General features: G+C 40.1%; 1 protein-coding gene across 1 annotated transcript in view; it reads right to left on the bottom strand.

Annotated features, from left to right (window-relative positions):
• Positions 1-19,974, bottom strand: part of GALNT18 (polypeptide N-acetylgalactosaminyltransferase 18) — a 213,472-nt gene that overhangs the window by 48,447 nt on the left and 145,051 nt on the right. Inside the window, exons 8-9 of the mRNA XM_083862760.1 lie at positions 8,350-8,535; positions 3,804-3,941 (exon numbers count right to left, since the gene is read on the bottom strand). Coding sequence (XP_083718886.1) covers positions 3,804-3,941; positions 8,350-8,535 — 324 coding nt within the window. The remainder of the gene's footprint in view (positions 1-3,803; positions 3,942-8,349; positions 8,536-19,974) is intronic.

The raw sequence follows: 19,974 nt of genomic DNA, 5'->3' as shown, positions 1-19,974 counted from the left end.
GATGTATCCTGCTGAGCAAGACAGATGAGGTATTAAACAGCTTTTCAGAATCACTCAGGAGAGCCTTCTGATTTCCAGAAATAATTCAAAAAACTGCTTTCAGCTGACACCTGGAGACTTCTGGGCAATTGTTATGCACCAGCTCCCCTGATTATTCTGGGCTGACCCATGCAGAGCAATGAACAGACTGCAAAGTACTTGGCCCTGGTCAGCACCAAGCCCTGTGAAAAACCTGAGCAACGCCGAGACAGAGTTTTCTGAAAGGGAAGGGCTAAATTAATGAGCACAGATAGCTGGGGGGCCTGTTCAGAGTGTGAGGACAAAGATGTGGACTGCATACCCGTGGACGTGCATAAAGGTGTTCAGTGGTATAAGACTGGCTCAGAGAACAGGAGGCAACTGCCTGATGGAGAGGAGATGTGTTTTGCAATCACCTGTGATTAACTGGGCAGTTCTGTCAGCTGTGCAGGGGCCTCCTTTGAAAAACAAACTCATATCTTTAGAAAGGAAGCCTAGAACTGCACTAGCAGGTAAGAAGAGTGGACAAGCTAGAAGGTGAAGCCTGGCAGTGAATAAAATTGAAACCATCAACTCATCTCTACAAGACTTCCAACTCCTAAGCTAACTAAATCCAGTAATGGACAGGATGGATCTCAACATTAAAGAGGAAATATGCATTAGGTATCAATACTGGCATTACTCTCAAGAATTAAAGCCCTGAGAATTACATAAAATCTTCTCTCTCAAAGCTTTCTATTTCTTCTCCATAATGTATGACTCTTTAATTACTCTAATCACAGATGTCAAAGCACCCCTCTCTATCCAAACCAATGATAAATACCAGCCTTATTAATTCCTGCCTGGGTCTATCACTACTTTTGTGTTTTCAAAACCTCTTCCATAAACTTCAACCCTAATGCTGGTCCTAGGGCTAATGTTTTCCACAAGAATCCCCACAATAAAGGAAGCAAAAACCCAGAAACAAAACAGCCACTTGACCTGATAACTAATAATGCTGTTTCAAAATCTGAGGCCCAGATTCTCAGGAACAATCGCTTTGCAAAATCTAATGGCTTTGTGGCAACCAACAATTAACCTGAGTAATGCAATTTTAGCCTACCAAGACTTAATCTTAAGAATAATCCAAAATATAATAGACAATCCCTGTGCTGAAAGCCAGAGATAATTATTGTTACTCTGAATACAACAGCTTTTGGCCCAGTGACATTGCTTTCTTCTAAATAGGAGGGCACTGCACAATTCAGAAATAAATTCGGAATTTATTTATTCTCAGATATTTAGTCTGCCACCCACCCCAACTCTAGCTGTATGCCACAGCATAAGCTAGACCTGAATGATGCAACTATTTCCCTAACTCTCACAGAACATGAGGAAATGTAGGATTCAGGAAATAAATATGTGGCGTGTCTCTGTAGGTGCCTATATCCTAACCTTTACTCCCATTCAGACAGCTGTTTCAATTACTCAGGATTTTTTTTTAATTGATTATAATGCTATAGCAGCAGTATCTCTATTTTCTACAAAAAAAAAATGAAGCCAGTTGATGAATGGATGCATTTAGAGAATCAGAAAGCAGCTGACTCGCTTTGAAATATCACACCTTTCTCTGCTGTAAGAGGTGCAAGCAAACAGCAAAGCAGACACAAGAGAAGATTAGGCATCCATGTGATCCTTTTCCTAAAAGGATAGGGGCACTTAATCTCGTGTCACACAACAGTATTTCATAAAACAGTGAGCTGTGTATTTCACAAAACACTTCCTCTTTATCTGTGTCATAGTTGTCCACTACTTCCTTTGTGCTGGTACAAACAGGGCCAGCTCCTCACATCTCTCTCAGCTGATGATCATCATGTGCATTACTGGGCAGTGCCTAAATCACAGGATCAAAGAATGGCTTGGGTTGGAAGACACATTAAAGATTATTTAATTCCAACTCCCCTGCCATGGGCTAGGAGACTTTCCACTAGAGCAGGTTACTCAAGGACCCATCCAGCCTGGTCTCCAACACCTCCAGGTGGACAAAGAGGCCATGGGCAACCTCTTCCAGTGCCTCACCACCCTTAGAGTAAAGAATTTCTTCCAAATACCTAACTTAATCCTGCCTTTTTTCAGTCTAAAGCCATTCCCTCTTGTCCTATCACTACACATCCTCGTGAAAAGTCCCTCTCCAGCTCTCTTTAGCCCTCTTTAGGTTCTAGAAGGTTGCTCTAAGGTCTACCTGAAGCCTCTTCTCCAGGCTGACCACTGTGTTCAGTTTTTCTGTAAAAAACTCTTCTTACTCTTTTTGGTTGATGAAAATCTCTCAGCAGAGTATAAAATCACTGTTGTTGATTTTCATTTTGACTTGTAGAGTTCATCCTGAGATGAGTACCTTAGCTCTTCCACTGCCCTTCCTTTATTTAGATTGTCACTTCTACCTGAAAAGACTTTATGCAGAGCCACCTACAAGCAGAACCACACACTAGTTGGCTGCTATGCCTCCTTCTCCTCAGGAAACTCCACACTTGATTAGATCACAGCACCACTGTGGGCAATTCCATGGGGTGTGGCAGAGGCTCCTTGCACACAGGTGTGATTTTGGCACTGTTCTGAACTAGTTTGGAAGGTCACCATTATCTCATGCACGTAGCAATGACCTAAACCTTTGCTGGAAATGCTTTTCTTGGATGATTGTATGAAAAGCCAGCACGGCTATTTTAACTTATCATCACAAGGGCCACAGAAGTTTGCAGGAATGTACAATCCCTTCATTTGCCAAAACACAGCAGCTGCTCTATGGCACCCTCAGGGCTCTTCCAGAGCCATACTGGCTGACTGCACAGCTCAGTTTTCTTTCTGAGGAGAAATGTCTGAAGACAAATCTTTCATCTGTATGATCTGCTCTTGCATTTTCTAATTGGAACTGTTGCGCAGAAAGAAAAAAATTAATTCACAGGAATCAATTTTTGTGAAAATGATTGTGGAAGAGAATGTGAAAAGGTCTACTACCTTATTATGGGCCTGTGTTAATTTACTCTGCTCATCTTCCATGCCATACATATCTGCTCTCTCTGACTGGGGCCCTGCTAGTTTCTGAGAGGCAAGAATTGCTTCTGCCTCAATTAACACCTTAAAACTCAAGCATGACTGCAATACAGACAAGGGAACTGCCGTCCCACAAGTAATGATGAGCCCAAAATGCATGGATTTAGCTGCACTTCCTGTTGGATCAATGTAATTCTTGAACCTCTCTAGTGGCGCTTTATACGTGGGTTAGCTATGTGAGATTTGGTTAGGTTGGAATGATAGTCTTTGACTGTGATACCTGTTCTAGGGTGGATCAAGATTTCCCTTAAATGGCTAAAAGTTTAATAAGCTGGATTTGATGATATTAAAGGTCTTTCCATCCTAAGTGACTCCATGATTCTAAATTAAAATCTGGCTACAATCTTAAGAAGGTTGCAGTTGAGATACTGAGTCTATTTTGTGAATTCCCCTGCTGCCACAAACCTGTCAGCTCCAATGTGTCTGCAAAATCACACCTTGAGTATTTCTGTGAATCCATGAAGCAAACAAACAACAAAAAAATCTGTGAGGAAGGTAATGTGCAGGATACCTCAGCACAAACGACAGCAGAGCAGCTGTCTCTGTCAACTAACCAGTCTAACGTATTATTTAACAAGTGACTCCAAATGGATCTGGTTCTTCAACTTGGATTCAGGCATTGTCTTCACGAATTACTTCCACTATTACACCTTTCTACCCCATGTTTGTACAATGGGAAATGTAAACAAGATCCTTACCACGCCGTAGGCGACGGTATCCGAGTACATTCTCATTTCTGGATAGACGCTGACGAGGTACCACCTAAAGGTCTTGCACTGGAGCTTTTTCCTTAGAGCCTTCCTCTCTGAAATATCACCAATATCAATTCCAGAGTCCTGCACATGAAACAAAGGGCGGAAAAAGCCAGAAAGACATTAGTGATACACTTCTGGTAAACTAAACACCCAGAATCTCCCTCATTGCAGATTCACAGAACTGAGTTGGCAGGAACCTGTCAGGATAATCAAGCCTGACTCCTGGTCCTGCACAGCACCATCCCCAAGAGTCAGGCACGGTTTTGACCTATGACAATAACCAAGTTTTGGTTGTGAAGTGAGTCTGCTCCCCACACACCCCCCAGAAGTGTCCCAGTTAAATATGGCACAGGTCACCACAGCAGGGTCTCTTTCACACTCTGCTTTGGTGAATGGGATCTACTCCTGTTGACTCCAGTGGGGTTTAGATCCATTTTCCAATGAATATCACTGCTGATCTCTCATTTCCTGGCACTTTCCAAGTCCTAAAAGAATTGGCAGGAAGAATCAAGTTGCCCTAGAAACATGGGCATTGCTGGTGTCCCACTGTGGCCTAATCATTAGTTTATGGCACTTTCTGGCCATTTCTGAAGTCTGTGTTACTGCTTGACTGAAAAGAGCAGAAGCTCTGCTCACCTCTCTGGAACAGCACTTATTAAAGTTCTTTTGTAATGTAAAAAGAGAAGTTTGTTATTTTTGTTAAAAGCAATTGCTGAATATTCTCTCCCATAATTTTTATTCTCCTTTACATTCCTGGCTAACCCAGTTTCTACTTTTCATAAGAGCAGATCACAAAGCATGACTTTCATAAAGGGCCTGTATATAAAAATCAATAATTTATCACATCAAAATCACACAGCAGAAATTTTTAGAGAGGGATCTAAGTGCAAATCTGTGGCTGCTCTTGACAGGAAGTAAAATGAGACACTTTGCTGCACACTGTGTTCCATGACTTCTGCCTCAGAGCAAATACAGGGTAAATACATTTTCATAAGGAAATCTTATAATCTATCTCCTTAAACGACAGCCTTTACTGGGACAGAAACATCCCAAAGATTTTGTCAGCCATGAGACAAGATTTAAAAAAAAACATTGAAAGCACTGAATTTTCTTAGCTACACAAGGAAAAGGTCTCTGTAGAAGTATCTACATTCCTGAGCTGCTGAAGCAACCACTGCATCCCAAAGCACTGAATTAATGCTAATCTGGAACAAGTATATTTTATTATTGAAGCATTTTCAATTAAAGTAAAATTGACTTCCACACTGGCAAAGTACACTAAAAAGTAGGAAGCTGTGATCTGGCATACACAGATCAGACATAAAATTTTTAAAATTGGTGACTCTCCTTCTCAAGTCCTACATAGTTCCCAAAACTTTATGTGGAGCTACTCCTTAATTGGCATTTTTTTCTTCTGAATTTTGCAGCAAGTGATTAAACAAAGAGGCTGTAGGGTGCTGAAAGACAATCAGTGGATCCTGTGAACAGATCCTGCTCATGCACCACTTTGGCTGCACTTTGCCAGTGTGTGAAGGAAAAATCTGCCACCTGTGTGAAGGAAAAGGAGGGTGCCAGCACACAGGTATTCCTGGGATCAAGTGCTAAATTGGTCCACTGCCTCTCAAATCGTTTCTCATCCAACCCTGAAGGCACCAGTGCCTGCTCCCTCACAGTTCACAGTATAAGAGCTTTAGTAATCACATCCTTTCATTCAGCTGAAGAAGGAAATGAGCTCACATGTAGCATGCTGGCTTTATCACCACCAATAAGAGAGTGTGTTCCTCAAAGCCGAGAATATGATGGGGAAAAAAAATAAAGCAAAAAAACAACCCAACAAACAAAACCAGAAGCACAGGCAGAACACATGGACAGCACAGTTCTTGACTCTGGGACTTGAAGAATCTTTACTCTGGGTTTCAAGTGCTTTTCTGAATCTATTTATCCAAGTGTCAGTGATGCAGAAGTCACCATGGCAGCGGAGGTCTCCATTTGAAGCCCTCAGTACTTCAGAGAGAAGCCCACAGAGATCCCAGGAGGGTAGTCACAGCACACTGCAAAATGAGTCTGACTCTTTTTATTATTTTTATTAGCTCCCAAGGACTAAAACCTTTGGAAACATCTGACTTCTCAGAGATCTGGGAATTCCTCCACGGAAAAAATCAGGTCCCATGTTTAACATTTTGGAACAACATTATTTCATGGAAAGTCCTGACTGGTATAACTAAATACATTTCTTTTACCTACACAGTCCATTACCAGTAATCATTAGCTTCCAGAGAGAGAATGACTCCTGTAGTTGTCCAGTTGCAAATTATCTTTGCATTCAGATCTCAAATTTACACAAGATTAAGCAACATCACCATCACATCCAGATGAATATGATGCAAATCAGTGTATAGTACTGTACATCCTTGTTAGCAAAAGGAATTTCTAAGTTTTGTGTTAATGGTATGTTTGCAAGTCCAGAAACTAAAACTTGGATCAAACAGTGAAGATCAACCAATCCTCAAGAAAATAATGAACCATATGAAATAGAAACTGAAATTTAAATCTACCAGGCTAATGGCGAATAAAATTCATCTGGAATTGCTTTGACATAAAATAAGCAACCCTGTCCAGTGCAGAAATGTCTTTATTCTTGCATGGACTGCTGTGCAACTGCTCAAAACAGGGACACGTAGAGGGCAGCTTGGATTCCGTGAACACAGGACTTTCAGAAAAGTCCCCTCCTGTATCAGGTTATAGAGGATCTTTCCCATGGTCATAACAAATTATGTGGCTAATGCTGCAACCCAAAAATAGGACAATGACTTCCCCACTTTGCCAGAATTATCTAGTTTTAATCATGAGAGGTGCAAGAAGCTACTGAGAGCAGCTGAACTGGCATCAGCATTCATGTTTTTAGCTGATTTCTTGTTTCTAACATTTTCTTCTAATTAAACTAAAGGAGAAGTATAGCTTTTTATTTCTTGACACAGAAACTGTAGCAAAACCAGTTTCTCTGAAATGTTGTCAAATCAGAGAGATTTTATTAAAGGAAAACTAATCTGCCCTTTAATTTAAGTCTAGAGGGTTTGCTTTTGCTGTAATGATGAGAGCTGTACTCTGAGTTAAACTCCAAATTCAATAGAGCCATGCTTCACACTTCTAGGGGGAAACAATCTATTCAACAGAGATTCTGAGTAAGTACAGTGCCCTTGCTCTGAGCCCTTTAGCTCACAGCTGTTCACAGATTTAATGCCATTGGATACAGAAATGAAGAACAGCTAAAATCAAACTGAACTCTGAAGCTGGCCGTCTGAAATTATAGTTTCAATACAATGGACCAAGCAGTGCTCATCCATGGAAATCAGGACAAGAAGTCCAGTGGGGAGCTGCAGCAAGATTCTTGCAACATGTCATGACATCCACCACATCACCCTGTTGTGAAATACTTATCAGACACCCCCCATTTGCAGCAATAGATGTCAACACCCCCTGGCAGATCTCTCTCCTCACAAATCTGGTGGAATTATAGCTATCTGTGATGGCAAATAGGAGACTCAAATTCAGATGTACAGTGTAAATTTGACGGGTTTTTCCCCATATTTCTGCAGCTGCTAGTTTAAAATATCCATGAAGAAGCATCAGTGAAGAGAATAAACTCAACAAGAAATTAATCTTTAAGGAATCTAAAGAAAAAAAAATTATTCTAGAATAAGACACAACTACATATATATGTTTATATATGCAGTTGTGTATGTATAGGCATATACCTTATGCCTGTATGTGAGACATAAATACATACATTCGTACATACAAATAAAATCCTATGAGAAAAAAATCAAAATTCAGGGTAGGAATCAAAAGCAAAAGGATCCAAAACAAAAGGTAGGTTTTGGTAGGTGATGCCTTGGAAGGCTGATCTGAAACAGAGACTGGACAGAACTAGAGAATAAAGTAGGGATTTATTGAAAGGCCTCCAGGATCCACCTTGGGCAGGACAAGAGCCTGACCAGGGCTACACCCACGGTGGACCCAAAATGGTCACAAAATGGACAAACGGGCACGAGATCTTACACTTTTATAAGTTTTGGTCCATTTCCATATTGGAGTTTAATTGTCCAATTACAGGTTGTGAGGTCCCATCCTTCTTGTTCCTCCCCTCAGCCCACCCTTGTTTGTGCTTTTGGGCCTGAAAGTTGTATTTGTTGTCCTTGGTGTTCAGCAGGAAAAGGATTTGTTTTGTTTCCCTCGTCTGTGAAGAGAGCTTACTGACACTCAATATGAGGCTCAGAACTACACCCTTAGGCAGCACAGAATCTGAAAACATGAAAACTAGAACTTAAGGCATCATTTCCCCCTTTTAGAGGCTTGAACAAGGGCTTTTCCTTGTTGAGCTTTTATTCTGAATATTTACCAATAATAGGTATTTAATAACAAATAAGTATCTAATAATAGTAAACCAAAAACCAAAGCCTGGAAGGCAAAGCTGGTGTCTGTGACTCACCTCCTGGGGTATGTTCCAGGCCATGTAGACATGGCTCTTGAACTCATCCATCCAGACCTCGGCCACCCTCAGGGCGTTCCTGCGGACGTGCGCGGTCAGATCCTCCGTGTAGGGTTTGTGTGCCCGCTCAATGTGGGCAATCCTGGAGCAAGGCAGGACCTCAACGCTCCCTCCACACTGCCACACCTAGCAGGGGAAAATAAAAGGACATGCTGCTAAGTGGCAGCTCCCCCCTCCAGTGCTGGCCTCCAGCAAACACGCTGGAATTGTTACAAAGGAGAAAAAACACTCAAGGCTTGTTGGACTATACAGAGGTCGTGAGTGGGGAGTTGCCTTGCCTCACCATTAATTATTATTGCTACTTAACTTTATATCAGAAGTTAACATAGTTTGGTTTTTAGTTAAAGAATACTGCTCTGTAAAGACCTGATAATTTTTTGTAGAAGAGACAGGCACATATTAAAGGCTAATTTTTAGGTACTGACATGTTGTTTAACCACTGAGGAAGCTGAATGTGACTTCAGGAATACTTCTATAAAGTCCTGATAGTGTCTCAGCTGAATAGTCTTCTGTAAGCTGTAGTAACAGACTGTAATATACTAAAACATCCCTTTAAATAATAAAAAATATAAACTGGGGAGATGATTATTCAGATTTGTAAATTTAAGCAAAGGTATCTGTAATTAACTAACTAAATATTAAATTAGTAGCTGTGATCTTGTGATCCCGTAAGATGTTTAAACAGAAAGAAATAAAGTAAGAAGCTCCCTACAGTAAGAAGTGAAAAGACATCTCTGTTCCTCAAGATGGAAAAATCCTTTGCCTTTAAAATTGTTTATCTTTAAAATAATACCCCAGTATGCATAAGTCCATAGCCCATATGTAGCCATGTGGGAAAGGCTTGTAATAAAAAAAAGTCCACAACTACAAAAATCCCCAAGCAGCTGCTTTTATAAAAATTAAAAGTCACAAGTAGATTGTTCTTTCTTATTAAGAGTTACCAAAACAAATCAGGAGAAACTTCTCTCTCTAAAAAGACTAAATGAAAAAATATTTTTTAAGCAGTGCTAACCTAAATTTCTAAGTTTTGTCTCTTTACATTGTTTGTAAGAAAGTAAACACTTGGGGGGAGAAGGAGGAGTGTTTTAAAATTTCATTTTAATTCTCATTTTTTTTCTTTTAGTGTATGTTAATAAATCTATCTTTATAACCTGTAAGTTTAGGCCTGCTTTGCTTTTCTCCTGATCCTATCTCACAGCAAAAAACCCCACTCAAACCCCTGTACTAAATTTAGCAAATAAAATTAAGTAAAACCATTACACCTTTCTACAGAGTTTCTACATTACCAGTAGCCCCTCAATGCACTCTGCTTGGATCAATTCAGTCGTTCTCAAGATTATTCATAAAATTATTTACAGGACATTTAAAACAGTAACACCTAGTTCAAGTTTTAAGCCTTGCAAGACTTTTTCTCTGAGGTTCTGCACAGTCAGTACCAGACTATACATGCACTACCCAGAATCTCAAACTAGGCAGCTTGTCATAACAGGGAAACTGAGCCAAGCAGCTTTTTCAGACTGCTGAAGTCTCAGGTTCTGTGAAGATGAGGAATATAAATGCATCTTACACTTCACTTTGAACATGGCTGAGAAAGGACCATGAAAGGACTACCTTTTGAGGAGTGATGGAGACCAAGACTGCCCAATGAAAACTGTTGTGTGAACAATTTCATCAGAAACTACTCCTATAATAGGATTTTTTATGTAGGTTACTCTACCTGCTCAAAGAGATTTCAGTTCTGCCCACTACCACAATTGAGCTAGAGTACACACCATTAGTCATAATTATTGCTTTCATCTCTCATTTCCTCTTTCTGCTCTCAACAAAAGAAAAAAACCACTTTGGCAAACTTAAGAGTCAGTGAACTACATGAGTTATTTTACATAGCAGCTCTTTTTCTGAGTATCTTGCATTATGTAAGCCTCCTAACAAGATCAAGGCAGCCCATTCATAATGGTTGAGTGGATGCTGCTCAGGTGAAAGCCCAGATGTACCCAAACTGTTTGATCCTGCTGAACAAGCACTTGGGTGTCCCAGAGGCAGGTGTACTCACTGAGAAGTGACAGAGTTTGCTTTATGAAATTACCACCACAGACTCCTGAGGCTTGGTACCTCATACTAAGAGAGCAAAAAAATGAGAGTGAAGGTGCTTCTTCCTTGTACACTAATCTAGGGGGGATCATATTCTAGTCTCCCTCCTGGTGGCCAGGGATGTAGGCTGGCAGAACATCCTGTCTGGAACTGATCTCAGGCTCCTCAGATCTGTCCACCCTATAGGCATATGCTCTACTAAGGAGGCACTTTGTTCAGTCATTCATTTTATATATTTAGACATCTGGCTTGAATACAGCATTTAGGCATTTGGCAGCTCCTGAGACCAGAAAGTGTGGCATGAATTCAGGATGTTTACAAAGCTTTTTCTGAACTGGTGCCTAATTGCATTCAGCATATGCTGGGAGAAGAGACAGAGCCCTGGTTTGCAGAGCTCTGTGGAAAGGGAGCTAACCCATGAACCTGCTGTACAGTCAAAAAGGAAGCTGAAAAGACTTCAGCACATCTCTGTGTCGAGAACTTGGAAGACCATTAGAGTAAATAAACATAACCATTTATCAAAATCAGGGCAAAACTGAGATGGGCATAAATATTAAAAAATAAATATGCAATTGATCTGGCACAAGAATAAATAATCTGGAAACAACATTTGTGTCCTGTCTTTCTAAATATTGTATTAAATGGGCAATCCAGTTTAATGATCTAACAAAAATAATAGTTTGTCAAACATTTAATTATAAATGGTCCAGCTACATCTCCTAATAAAGATTAAATGTGAAGTACCACAAGGCTGTGCTCACGGAACGCCTGCTTTCAGTCCAAGTCATTTCTCAGTACACCATGGACATCCAGCTATAAATTGTTTCAGAGTTACTCACTGTACACTGCCTAAATTAGTATCATAAAAAGACACAGAAGATGTAGAGATGGTCATAACTTAGGCCAGGACAGGGCAATTCACAATACTCATGCACTGTGTACTCTGCCCAGTCTCTGCTCATTCCAACTGGAGATGGCCTCGAGCCAAGGCCAGCAAGTGAACACCAAATCTTTTGTGGGATTTGCAGAGCTAGGTCTCAATGCCATCTTGAAAACAAGCTGAGCCAAAAAATTCACAGTCTGCAATATGCTGAATTTCCAAGCAATTTTCTAGGAACTGAAATTCCGAAGAGCAGAGTCATCTGTAATTTTAACATTGATTCGGTTGTCAGGAAAGTCTGATTTGATTTATAATGAAGTAAGATGTTTTCAAAAAACAACCTGAGGTGACCAAGTCTTTAACAGAGTTTGCAAATAAGAATTACCCACTGCCTGAATAAACACCAATTAATCAGTTCCAGTGGTCACTCCTTTCTTCCAGACACTGTCAGTCTTTGTTCTATTTTCAAAGAATAATTAATTTCTATCAATTAATTAGCTATCAATACAGAACTCCTAAGTTGCATTAAACTGTTTCAAAACCATATCATTTCCAAGCAAAAAATCTCCTAAAATCCACAAAAACTAGCTGCAGCACTCAGTAAGGAGCACGGCCTTAGATACAGACTATGAAACCTTGCCAAGTGGAAGCAGAGGCAATGCTTCCAAGAGGCAGAAAGTACAATCCTGACATGCTCAGCTAGTCACATCTGGGCCAAGCCAATGTCCCTTCTCCCCTCCCAGTGTCCTTTGCCAGTGGATTACAGTCCAGCAAGAAATCTCTTTTATCCAAACGTTTCACTGCATTTAGGGAGCAATGAAGTTGTTTAAAAAAACAAAAAATAAATGTAGGTAGCAAGCATTCAAGTGGGACTTTCAAATTACATGAAGCTCTCCTGGAATCTCATGGAAGTCTGGATTCCCAGCTCCCTAAAATATGCAAAATCTCCAGCAGAGGAATGAAGGACTTTGCTATTCATACATTAAACACTACCCTGAACCACATGTATGAATACTAAACAATAAATATAATTAATTGCTACAAAAAGCATTGGGTTTTTTTTTTTATTCTTCCTTGATTATATGTTAAGCAATGGAATTTCTTACAGTTTCTTTCCCTTCTAGACCAACTGTCCACTTGAATCTGATCGCTCCTATCTCCCCCCATCTCCTTCACTCATGTACATCAATCCCTGGTGCTCTAACCATTGTTTTGGAGCCATTGTGGATAGCTGGGTGGTTTTTCAAGAGAAAAAAACTTGAGATGGTATAAATCTAACATCAGAAGTGCACAGAAAAAACTAATTAATTACTCTGAACAAATACCTTTCAGTCAGATAAAATTTTTACGTTTTTTTTTAAATTAATATTTTACTACTAAGAAAAATATACTTTCTCAGACTCTACTCAGAGGGAAGTTGAGAAGCTTTTTAGAGTGGCCTATTCTTCATCTAATAAAATTCCTGTAGACAAGAAGGAATAGCAATTGAGGGGTTAGTTCCTCGCAGCTTCCCACATTTCCCCTGAGAATTTTGCAGCTATTTTTTGCTGTCATTATCAATCTTTATTCATCTTTAACCACACTGAAGAGCACCCTTCTGGTTTTCCAGCACTGCTATTTTATGTGACAGCTATAAATACATACAAAAGTTAAAAATCAGTAGAGCTTTTTTCAAATTATCATCCGTGGCTTTAGCAAGAAGTCTAAAGATAAAAGAGCTTCAAAGACTTTTTTCAACCACATGGAATAGTTTGAAGTAAAATGATGTATCTTCGAGCATACTGTGGCTGAAATCAGTAATACTTAAAGACTAACCTGCTTGTGCAAATTGCAAGGAAAAACACTTGATTAATTTCCTAAACCATGGTAGAAAGGAAATCCAACAACTTTTCCTTTTGCCCATGAAGATAATTTACCTATGATAGGCAAGCAGTGGAAATTACTAGCAATAATCTCAATTTCTTGCCAAATCTTGAAATATACCTATGCAGTTGTAAAAAACAACATATGCTTTCATCACTGTGACACAATAAATAGGAATTTGCATGCCATGCTGCAAAAGCATAAATTGCGAAACTGTATCAACAGGTCTCAGGCTTTGCCTTAGAAAGTTTTGAAGTGTGAGGGTCTACGTATCTTTGGGAGCACTTTCCATGACTGCTGGAGTCTCAACAAGGCAAAAGGTTTGCTTTGCTCTGGAGGAATTTCTTGAGGTTCTGGTCCTGCTGGTTTACTTTGCAAAAACAGTCTTTCAGGAAAAGAACACAGCAACTGGAGTTTCCCTTCCAATGACCTCTGAGCCCACTTCAGTGCGTTTTCAACGCTCCCTTCCAAGGCAGCCTGAGAAAGGACTCTTTATTTTTGAATTTCCTGAGGAGGCTCATGTATTTGGTACAGCCCCAAGAAGGGCTTAGAGGGATTCCTCTTCTTGAAAGGGTTCCTTGTTCCTTCACCACTACCTAAAGGTAGTAAAATTCCATAAAAGAATTCAAGGTCCAAAGGGACAGTAGCAGTGCCAAGGTGAACACTTACAGAGCTGAAAGACTAAAATCAGCATCTATCTCATGACTTAACTAAGCAAATCAAAGGAGACATGACAGGAGCATTATATGAATGCAGAGAATCTACTGGGGGTGTGAGGGGGAAAGGAGGGGAAATTCCCTTTTAAATCTACAGTTGTAGATGATGTGGACAATCTGTCCACGCTCTAAGCACTTCACACACTCAATTTACTGAATATTTATTTGCACATTGTTATAATTGTGGCTCTAAATCTGGGAGAATTTATGTTCACTAAGGTTAAAGTAGAATAATTTTAAGTTGCTCTCCTGGCTCTCCACACTAGGAGAACCAGGAGAGCAACTTAAAACCACAGAGAGGACACAGATGGTGGCACAGCAGCTCAGCTGTGACTCTGCCTGTTGAAGGGGTACAGGACCTGAGCATGGGGCAGCCCAGGGGGATGGCACAGGTGAGGCCCAAGTCCTGAAACCCCTGTCATGCCTCACTCACTTCCACCAGGCATCTCACAGCACTCACACTTCATTACAAATACCCAAACCAATCTGGTTACAAGTTTTTTAAAGCAAATTCCATTCCCACCTGGAAAATCTCTTTCACTACATCATTTAGTAAATCCTCCCTGATTTCATTTAAATGTATTTGAATTTGCATATTTAATCAAAACAATCACAACTCTAAAGCCGATCCCTCTCTCAAATATTTAATTTATACTTCATTATAAAATGATATAACACTTCTTCATTAGAAGTTTCTTTTTATCTCTTTAATCACTGAGTGTTCTTTTTATGTTATAGAATCTTAATCTAATAAAAAAATAAACCCTAAAAGTCATTGAGCAGTTTATTAGCATGTACTGCATTCATTAAATTCACACAGATCGTGCAGCTTCTCCAAGAGCTGATGTGACCTTGTTTGATACCATCACTTCATTTGGACTGCAAACAAAAACCTTTTAATAATTAAGTGATTTATCAAAAAGCTGAAGTAATTCCTGGCTTCTGTGAAGGTTGCAAATTATAAAATTAGAAGTACTCATTAAAGATGCCCTGAAGTTAACAAAACATAGTCAGTGTAAATTAATTAATACTGTGGATACAAACTAATGAGCTACCAGTATCTTTGAAATACATTTTTGGGAATAATTTATTGTAAAAAGTACTTGTGAATCATGTCAGCCTTTGTCATTACCATTAATTGTTTACTGATAACCAGTAATGAGCTTGATGTTTTACAGACAAGTATGAATAAGCTATTTTCATTCAATGACATCATCATTTTGAATCTGCACTTTTATTTTGGTAACTTGACAGGTGACTGCAGAAAGGACAGAGCTGTCAGACACAAAGGTGACTGAAATAGTGCTCATATTTCTAGTTGCTATCAGTGGGTTTTCAGTCACACCTTGGAAGTTTTTGGATTGTTGTGCTCATTTGTGGGGTATCTGTCTCTGTAGAGCTAGAAACTATACCCACTGGATTAAATATGTTAATATTTATTTAGGTTACATCTCCACTGAATTCCAATAACTTTCACTAAATATTTCTGATCATCACACAATCCTGTCATACTTTCAGGAAAACTTATTTATTTGTATGTAAGAACAGTCTTTTTTCATAACCAAGCTGATATTTTAATGTGAAACTGTAATTAAGCTACAAAAACACACCCCCACAATCTAAAAGGCTTTTAAAAAAGAAAATAAAAGACTTTAACATAACTGGAGCTGCTCTTCATTTTTAAAATGTAAATTATCCCTTAAATCTAACTTTTGAAGTCATCATTAATTGCCTCACAGGCCTCATTTTACATTAATTGTGCCTTCATAAACCACTCTCATTGAAAACCTAATACATGTAAAGATGCTTCCCAAATTAAAATGTCATTACTTTTCTTCTTCTTTTAGCTAATTGCTTCATTATGTAGGTTTTAAATTGTTTTGTTCTACAGGGATTAATTTTACATGTATCTTCATGAGCTGTGAAACTTTTACAGTGTATTGTTAAACTCCACATGGTGTGCTGCTGGTTGAAACTGCAGGAACCATTCTCCACCTGTTTCACTTGGAGATAACACATGTCAAGGGTCACTGAAGGCTTGTGGCTCTATTCTCATCCAAATGTGTCTATCCCATTGCCAAGCACAGGAAATAATAAATAACAATCACAGTAAATAATCCACACATCAATGACTGCATTGCCAAGTTTAAGTTACCAACGGGAAGTAAAAGAAATCTCTTTTTGCCTTGAAAAGAACAAAAGCAGGAGAGTGAAGAACAAGGTCACCATTGGTTAAGTATTCATGTAACAATGTACTGTGCTTGCCATCTTTTATGGTTTTACCTTTCTCACCCTCACCACAGCTACACTTGGCTTGATCAGTCTTGTTAATCTTGCACTGTGCCTAAAGACTTGATCATAGAATACAACGTGCTGAGTTGGGAGGGGCCCACAAAGATCCTCAAAGTCCAATTCCTGGCCCTGCATAGGACACCACAAGAGTCACACCATGTGCCTGAGAACACTGTCCAAACACTTCCTGAGCTCTGTCAGGCTTGGTGCTGTGACCACTGCCCTGGGGAGCTTGTTCCAGTGCCCAGCCACCCTCTGTGAAGAATCTTTTCTCATGTGCAACCTAAACCTTCCCTGACTCAGCTTCAAGTCATTCCCTTGGCTCCTGTCACTGTCACCATAGAGCAGAGATCAGTGCCTGCCCCTCCCCTTCCCTTCATGAGGAAGTTGTAACTGCAGTGAGGTCTGACCTCAGTCTCCTCCAGGCTGAGCAGACCAAGTGCCCTCAGTCCCTCTTCCCATGGCTTCTCCTCCAGGCCCTTCATCATCTTCACTCCTTTGGACACTCTCTGGCAGTTTGACATCCCTTTTATATTGTAACATCCAAAACTGCCCCAGCTCTGGAGGTGAGGCTGCCCCAGTGCAGAGCAGAGCAGGACAATCCCCCCCTTGCCTGGCTGGTGATGCTGTGCCTGCCTGATGCTCCCAGGACAGAGGTGTCCCTCCTGGCTGCCAGGGCACTTCTGACTCAGATTCAGCTTGCCATCAGCCAGCACCCCCAGGTCCCTTTACACAGGGCTGCAGCCCAAAATCTATCAGTGTTATTTAAGACTGAGGGAAGAACTGAAAAATTCCTTGTTCAGCCAGGCTGGTCTTTTGCCTCACTCGCTTGACTTACAGCACCAGGTGCTGCCACACACCTGAAGGTATCTGGCCTTCACACCTGTGACCTGAACATGCTGGATCCATCCTGGTGAACCCACCTCAGTCATCTACTCACTTCTGTACCACCACAACAACCCCTTGCTCTCTCACACTGGTCTTCCTCTAATCTTTGTTAGATTAGTAGATCAATCTTGCAATATTAAAATCACTCAATGAAATTAAATTCTAGAGATAAGCCATAAATACAGAATCTTCCCAGCTTAGGCATGAAGACTTGGAGTACCAGAAAGTACAATGGCAATGACACTATGCCACGACTTGAAAGCGCAGGAAGGCATTAATCATGAGGCTAATAATGCACTAATTAATTTGCATCTCACATCAGTCCATTGATTTGTAAGTGTATATTGAGTTAAACTCTTTTACTTCTTCCCATACCATTATGAATAACAATTTCCTCTCATAAAACATCAAGATATCCATATTACTTCCCAGTTGGTAATGTGCATCCACATGCATAATTGGTGAAAAAACCTTTGTGAGAAATCTCCAAGTACCTCCTCATCCTCCCTTGTAGGTTATAGAGATGCCTTGTGTTGGCTGCTGGTGTAATACTTTCCATTCCTGTGGGAGCAGCTAATAAAATGTTCTCTCCCCAGAAATAGCAAATCCACAAAACTGATTCCTTGGTAATGTATAATTACACATGCTGCAGCTGCAGGTTACCTGCTGAGGCATTCATGGGCAGAACAGGGGGAAAAACAATTATTTCAATGTAGGAGTGAAACCAGAATAAGGCAAAAAAAGCCGGTCCCTGGTAATGTCATGACTTGCAAAATTTGGAGACATGACAATTCTTTATTTTATTCTCAATAGAGCCTTTCTTTTTTAACCGGTTGGAATTACAACCCTGTAAATAGAGAATTTTGGTCTGTGTCATCTTGGGATTCAGATTGTTAACACAGTGAGGTACTTTGCAAAACAAAACTAACCTCAGAAATAATCCTGTGCACACTGATAAGCCACTGCTGGTTACACAGGGTGCTAGGCAAGTGCTTATGCCTGCACTGCTAAGGAATTATTTTTGTCTTGGTGAGAGTGTGGGCTATGAAAAGCAGAGGCTACGTCTTGTAAGAAGTACCATTTGGTCAATCTTTACAGTTTTTTTCTTTCAGGCTTCAATCTAGAAATAGGCTCCTTAATTCAAAAAATGGATAAAAGCAAAAGAAACTTCTCTCAATTGAAAGCTTTAATTCAAACTCAAAGGGAAATCATTATCTGAAAAAGCAGTATTTAAAAGTTTTCTCAGAGTAACAACTAAGGATATTTCTATTTTCAGACTTCTCAGCCCTTTACCTTTACACATCACCAACCCTGTACTGTTGAGCAGCACTTGTAATCACGTACTAAGGATGTTTTCTTTTCAGCAAATCATTCCCTAGTGGCAACGGATCTTGGCCTTCTTACTGAAAACAAGCTAAAAACATGCCTTTAAGACTACAACAAGTAGTGATAGCTGCAAGTGCAAGAATGGGAAACGTCTTGATTCATTTTCCTGAGGCATGTTCAGGGAAGATCTACGTTGCTCAGTGCAGTGCCATGAAGGGAGGCCCAGCAGCAAGGACAGAAAGGGGCACCAGGAACACATGACACATCCCACTGCTTTCTCTCCATGCAAACAGCTCCACAACACAGCAGCTTGGTGAAAAACCCCCTCACCTGCTTGGTTCATTCCCAGACATCTCTACCTCTTGGCATCCTATCCTGTCCATCTGCCTAGCAAAACAGTCTGTGAGGCAGCATGATGTAAATCACAAACTGCTTAACATTAAAATTAACCCTGCATTTAAGAGAAAATAAAAGTTTACTGAAGCAGAGGTGTTCAGAGGCAGCAGGTGTGAGGCAGACCACAGCGCTGGCAGAGCCAAAGCACTGGTGAGCTGCTGCAGGAATTAGAACAAGAGCATGGCAAGGAGAAAATGTAACCCAGTGTAGCCTATGTGCTGTGAAACTACACTCAAGCTTGAGCACTGTTGGTGCAGTTTAACTTTGCTCTCATCCTAAACCCAAACCACAGCACTGCACCAGCTGCTAGGAACAAAATTATTTCCACCCCAGCTACGTCCAGGACACCGGTGCAAAGGCTTTCCTTAATAGAATCAAATATCTATTTACATGCAATATAGTCACAGTTTCATATAATTTATGGCCTGTCTTAGGAACACTGACAGGTAAAATTGCTGGAAACTTCCAGGGAAAGAGGAAAAAGGGCAAAATGTTTCCAGACAAATATGGAGATTTGGGGGCAAGTGTAAATATCTTCACTTGCTTGTGATTTACAAAAAGAACATCACACCAGGGGCAATACTATAAGAAAGATCTCAGGTGAGAAACAATCAGGATACACAGACACTATGGATTGGAAATGGCTGGAACATGTGAGCAGCCATCAGTATCTATGCACCAAATGGGAGAGACTTAACTAACAGGCAATGAAAAATCATGATCACAGAAGTATGTGCTGGGGGGAGGTTAAATAAAAACCAAGATAGGTAAGACCCAAAAACACATTAAAAAAACCCCAAACAAACAGCAAAACAAGACCCACCCCAAAACAAACAAATAATGGAAGTAACTTTACTAGAATTTAAAAAGCAATAGATCAGAGAGAGGCATGATAGACTTCACATCTGCTTGCTTTGCCACAGAGGGACTCTAATGTATGGAAAACACTCCACTGAACACTGGGACTATTTTCTGCTCAAGTGACTAATTTCTCCATCTCTATTCATTAACTGCATTCCTCTAGTTCTCCACCAAGAGAAAAAGCATCAGCTTCACAAAAGGTCTGCAGACAAACCACCAGACTAAGAAGAAACGAAGCAATTAATTACACTA

The sequence above is a fragment of the Zosterops lateralis genome (genome assembly GCF_965231275.1).
Source record: "Zosterops lateralis genome assembly, chromosome: 6".
NCBI lineage: Eukaryota > Metazoa > Chordata > Aves > Passeriformes > Zosteropidae > Zosterops > Zosterops lateralis.
Note: the sequence above shows the minus strand (reverse complement) of the source record. Positions and strands in the feature narration are given on the sequence as shown.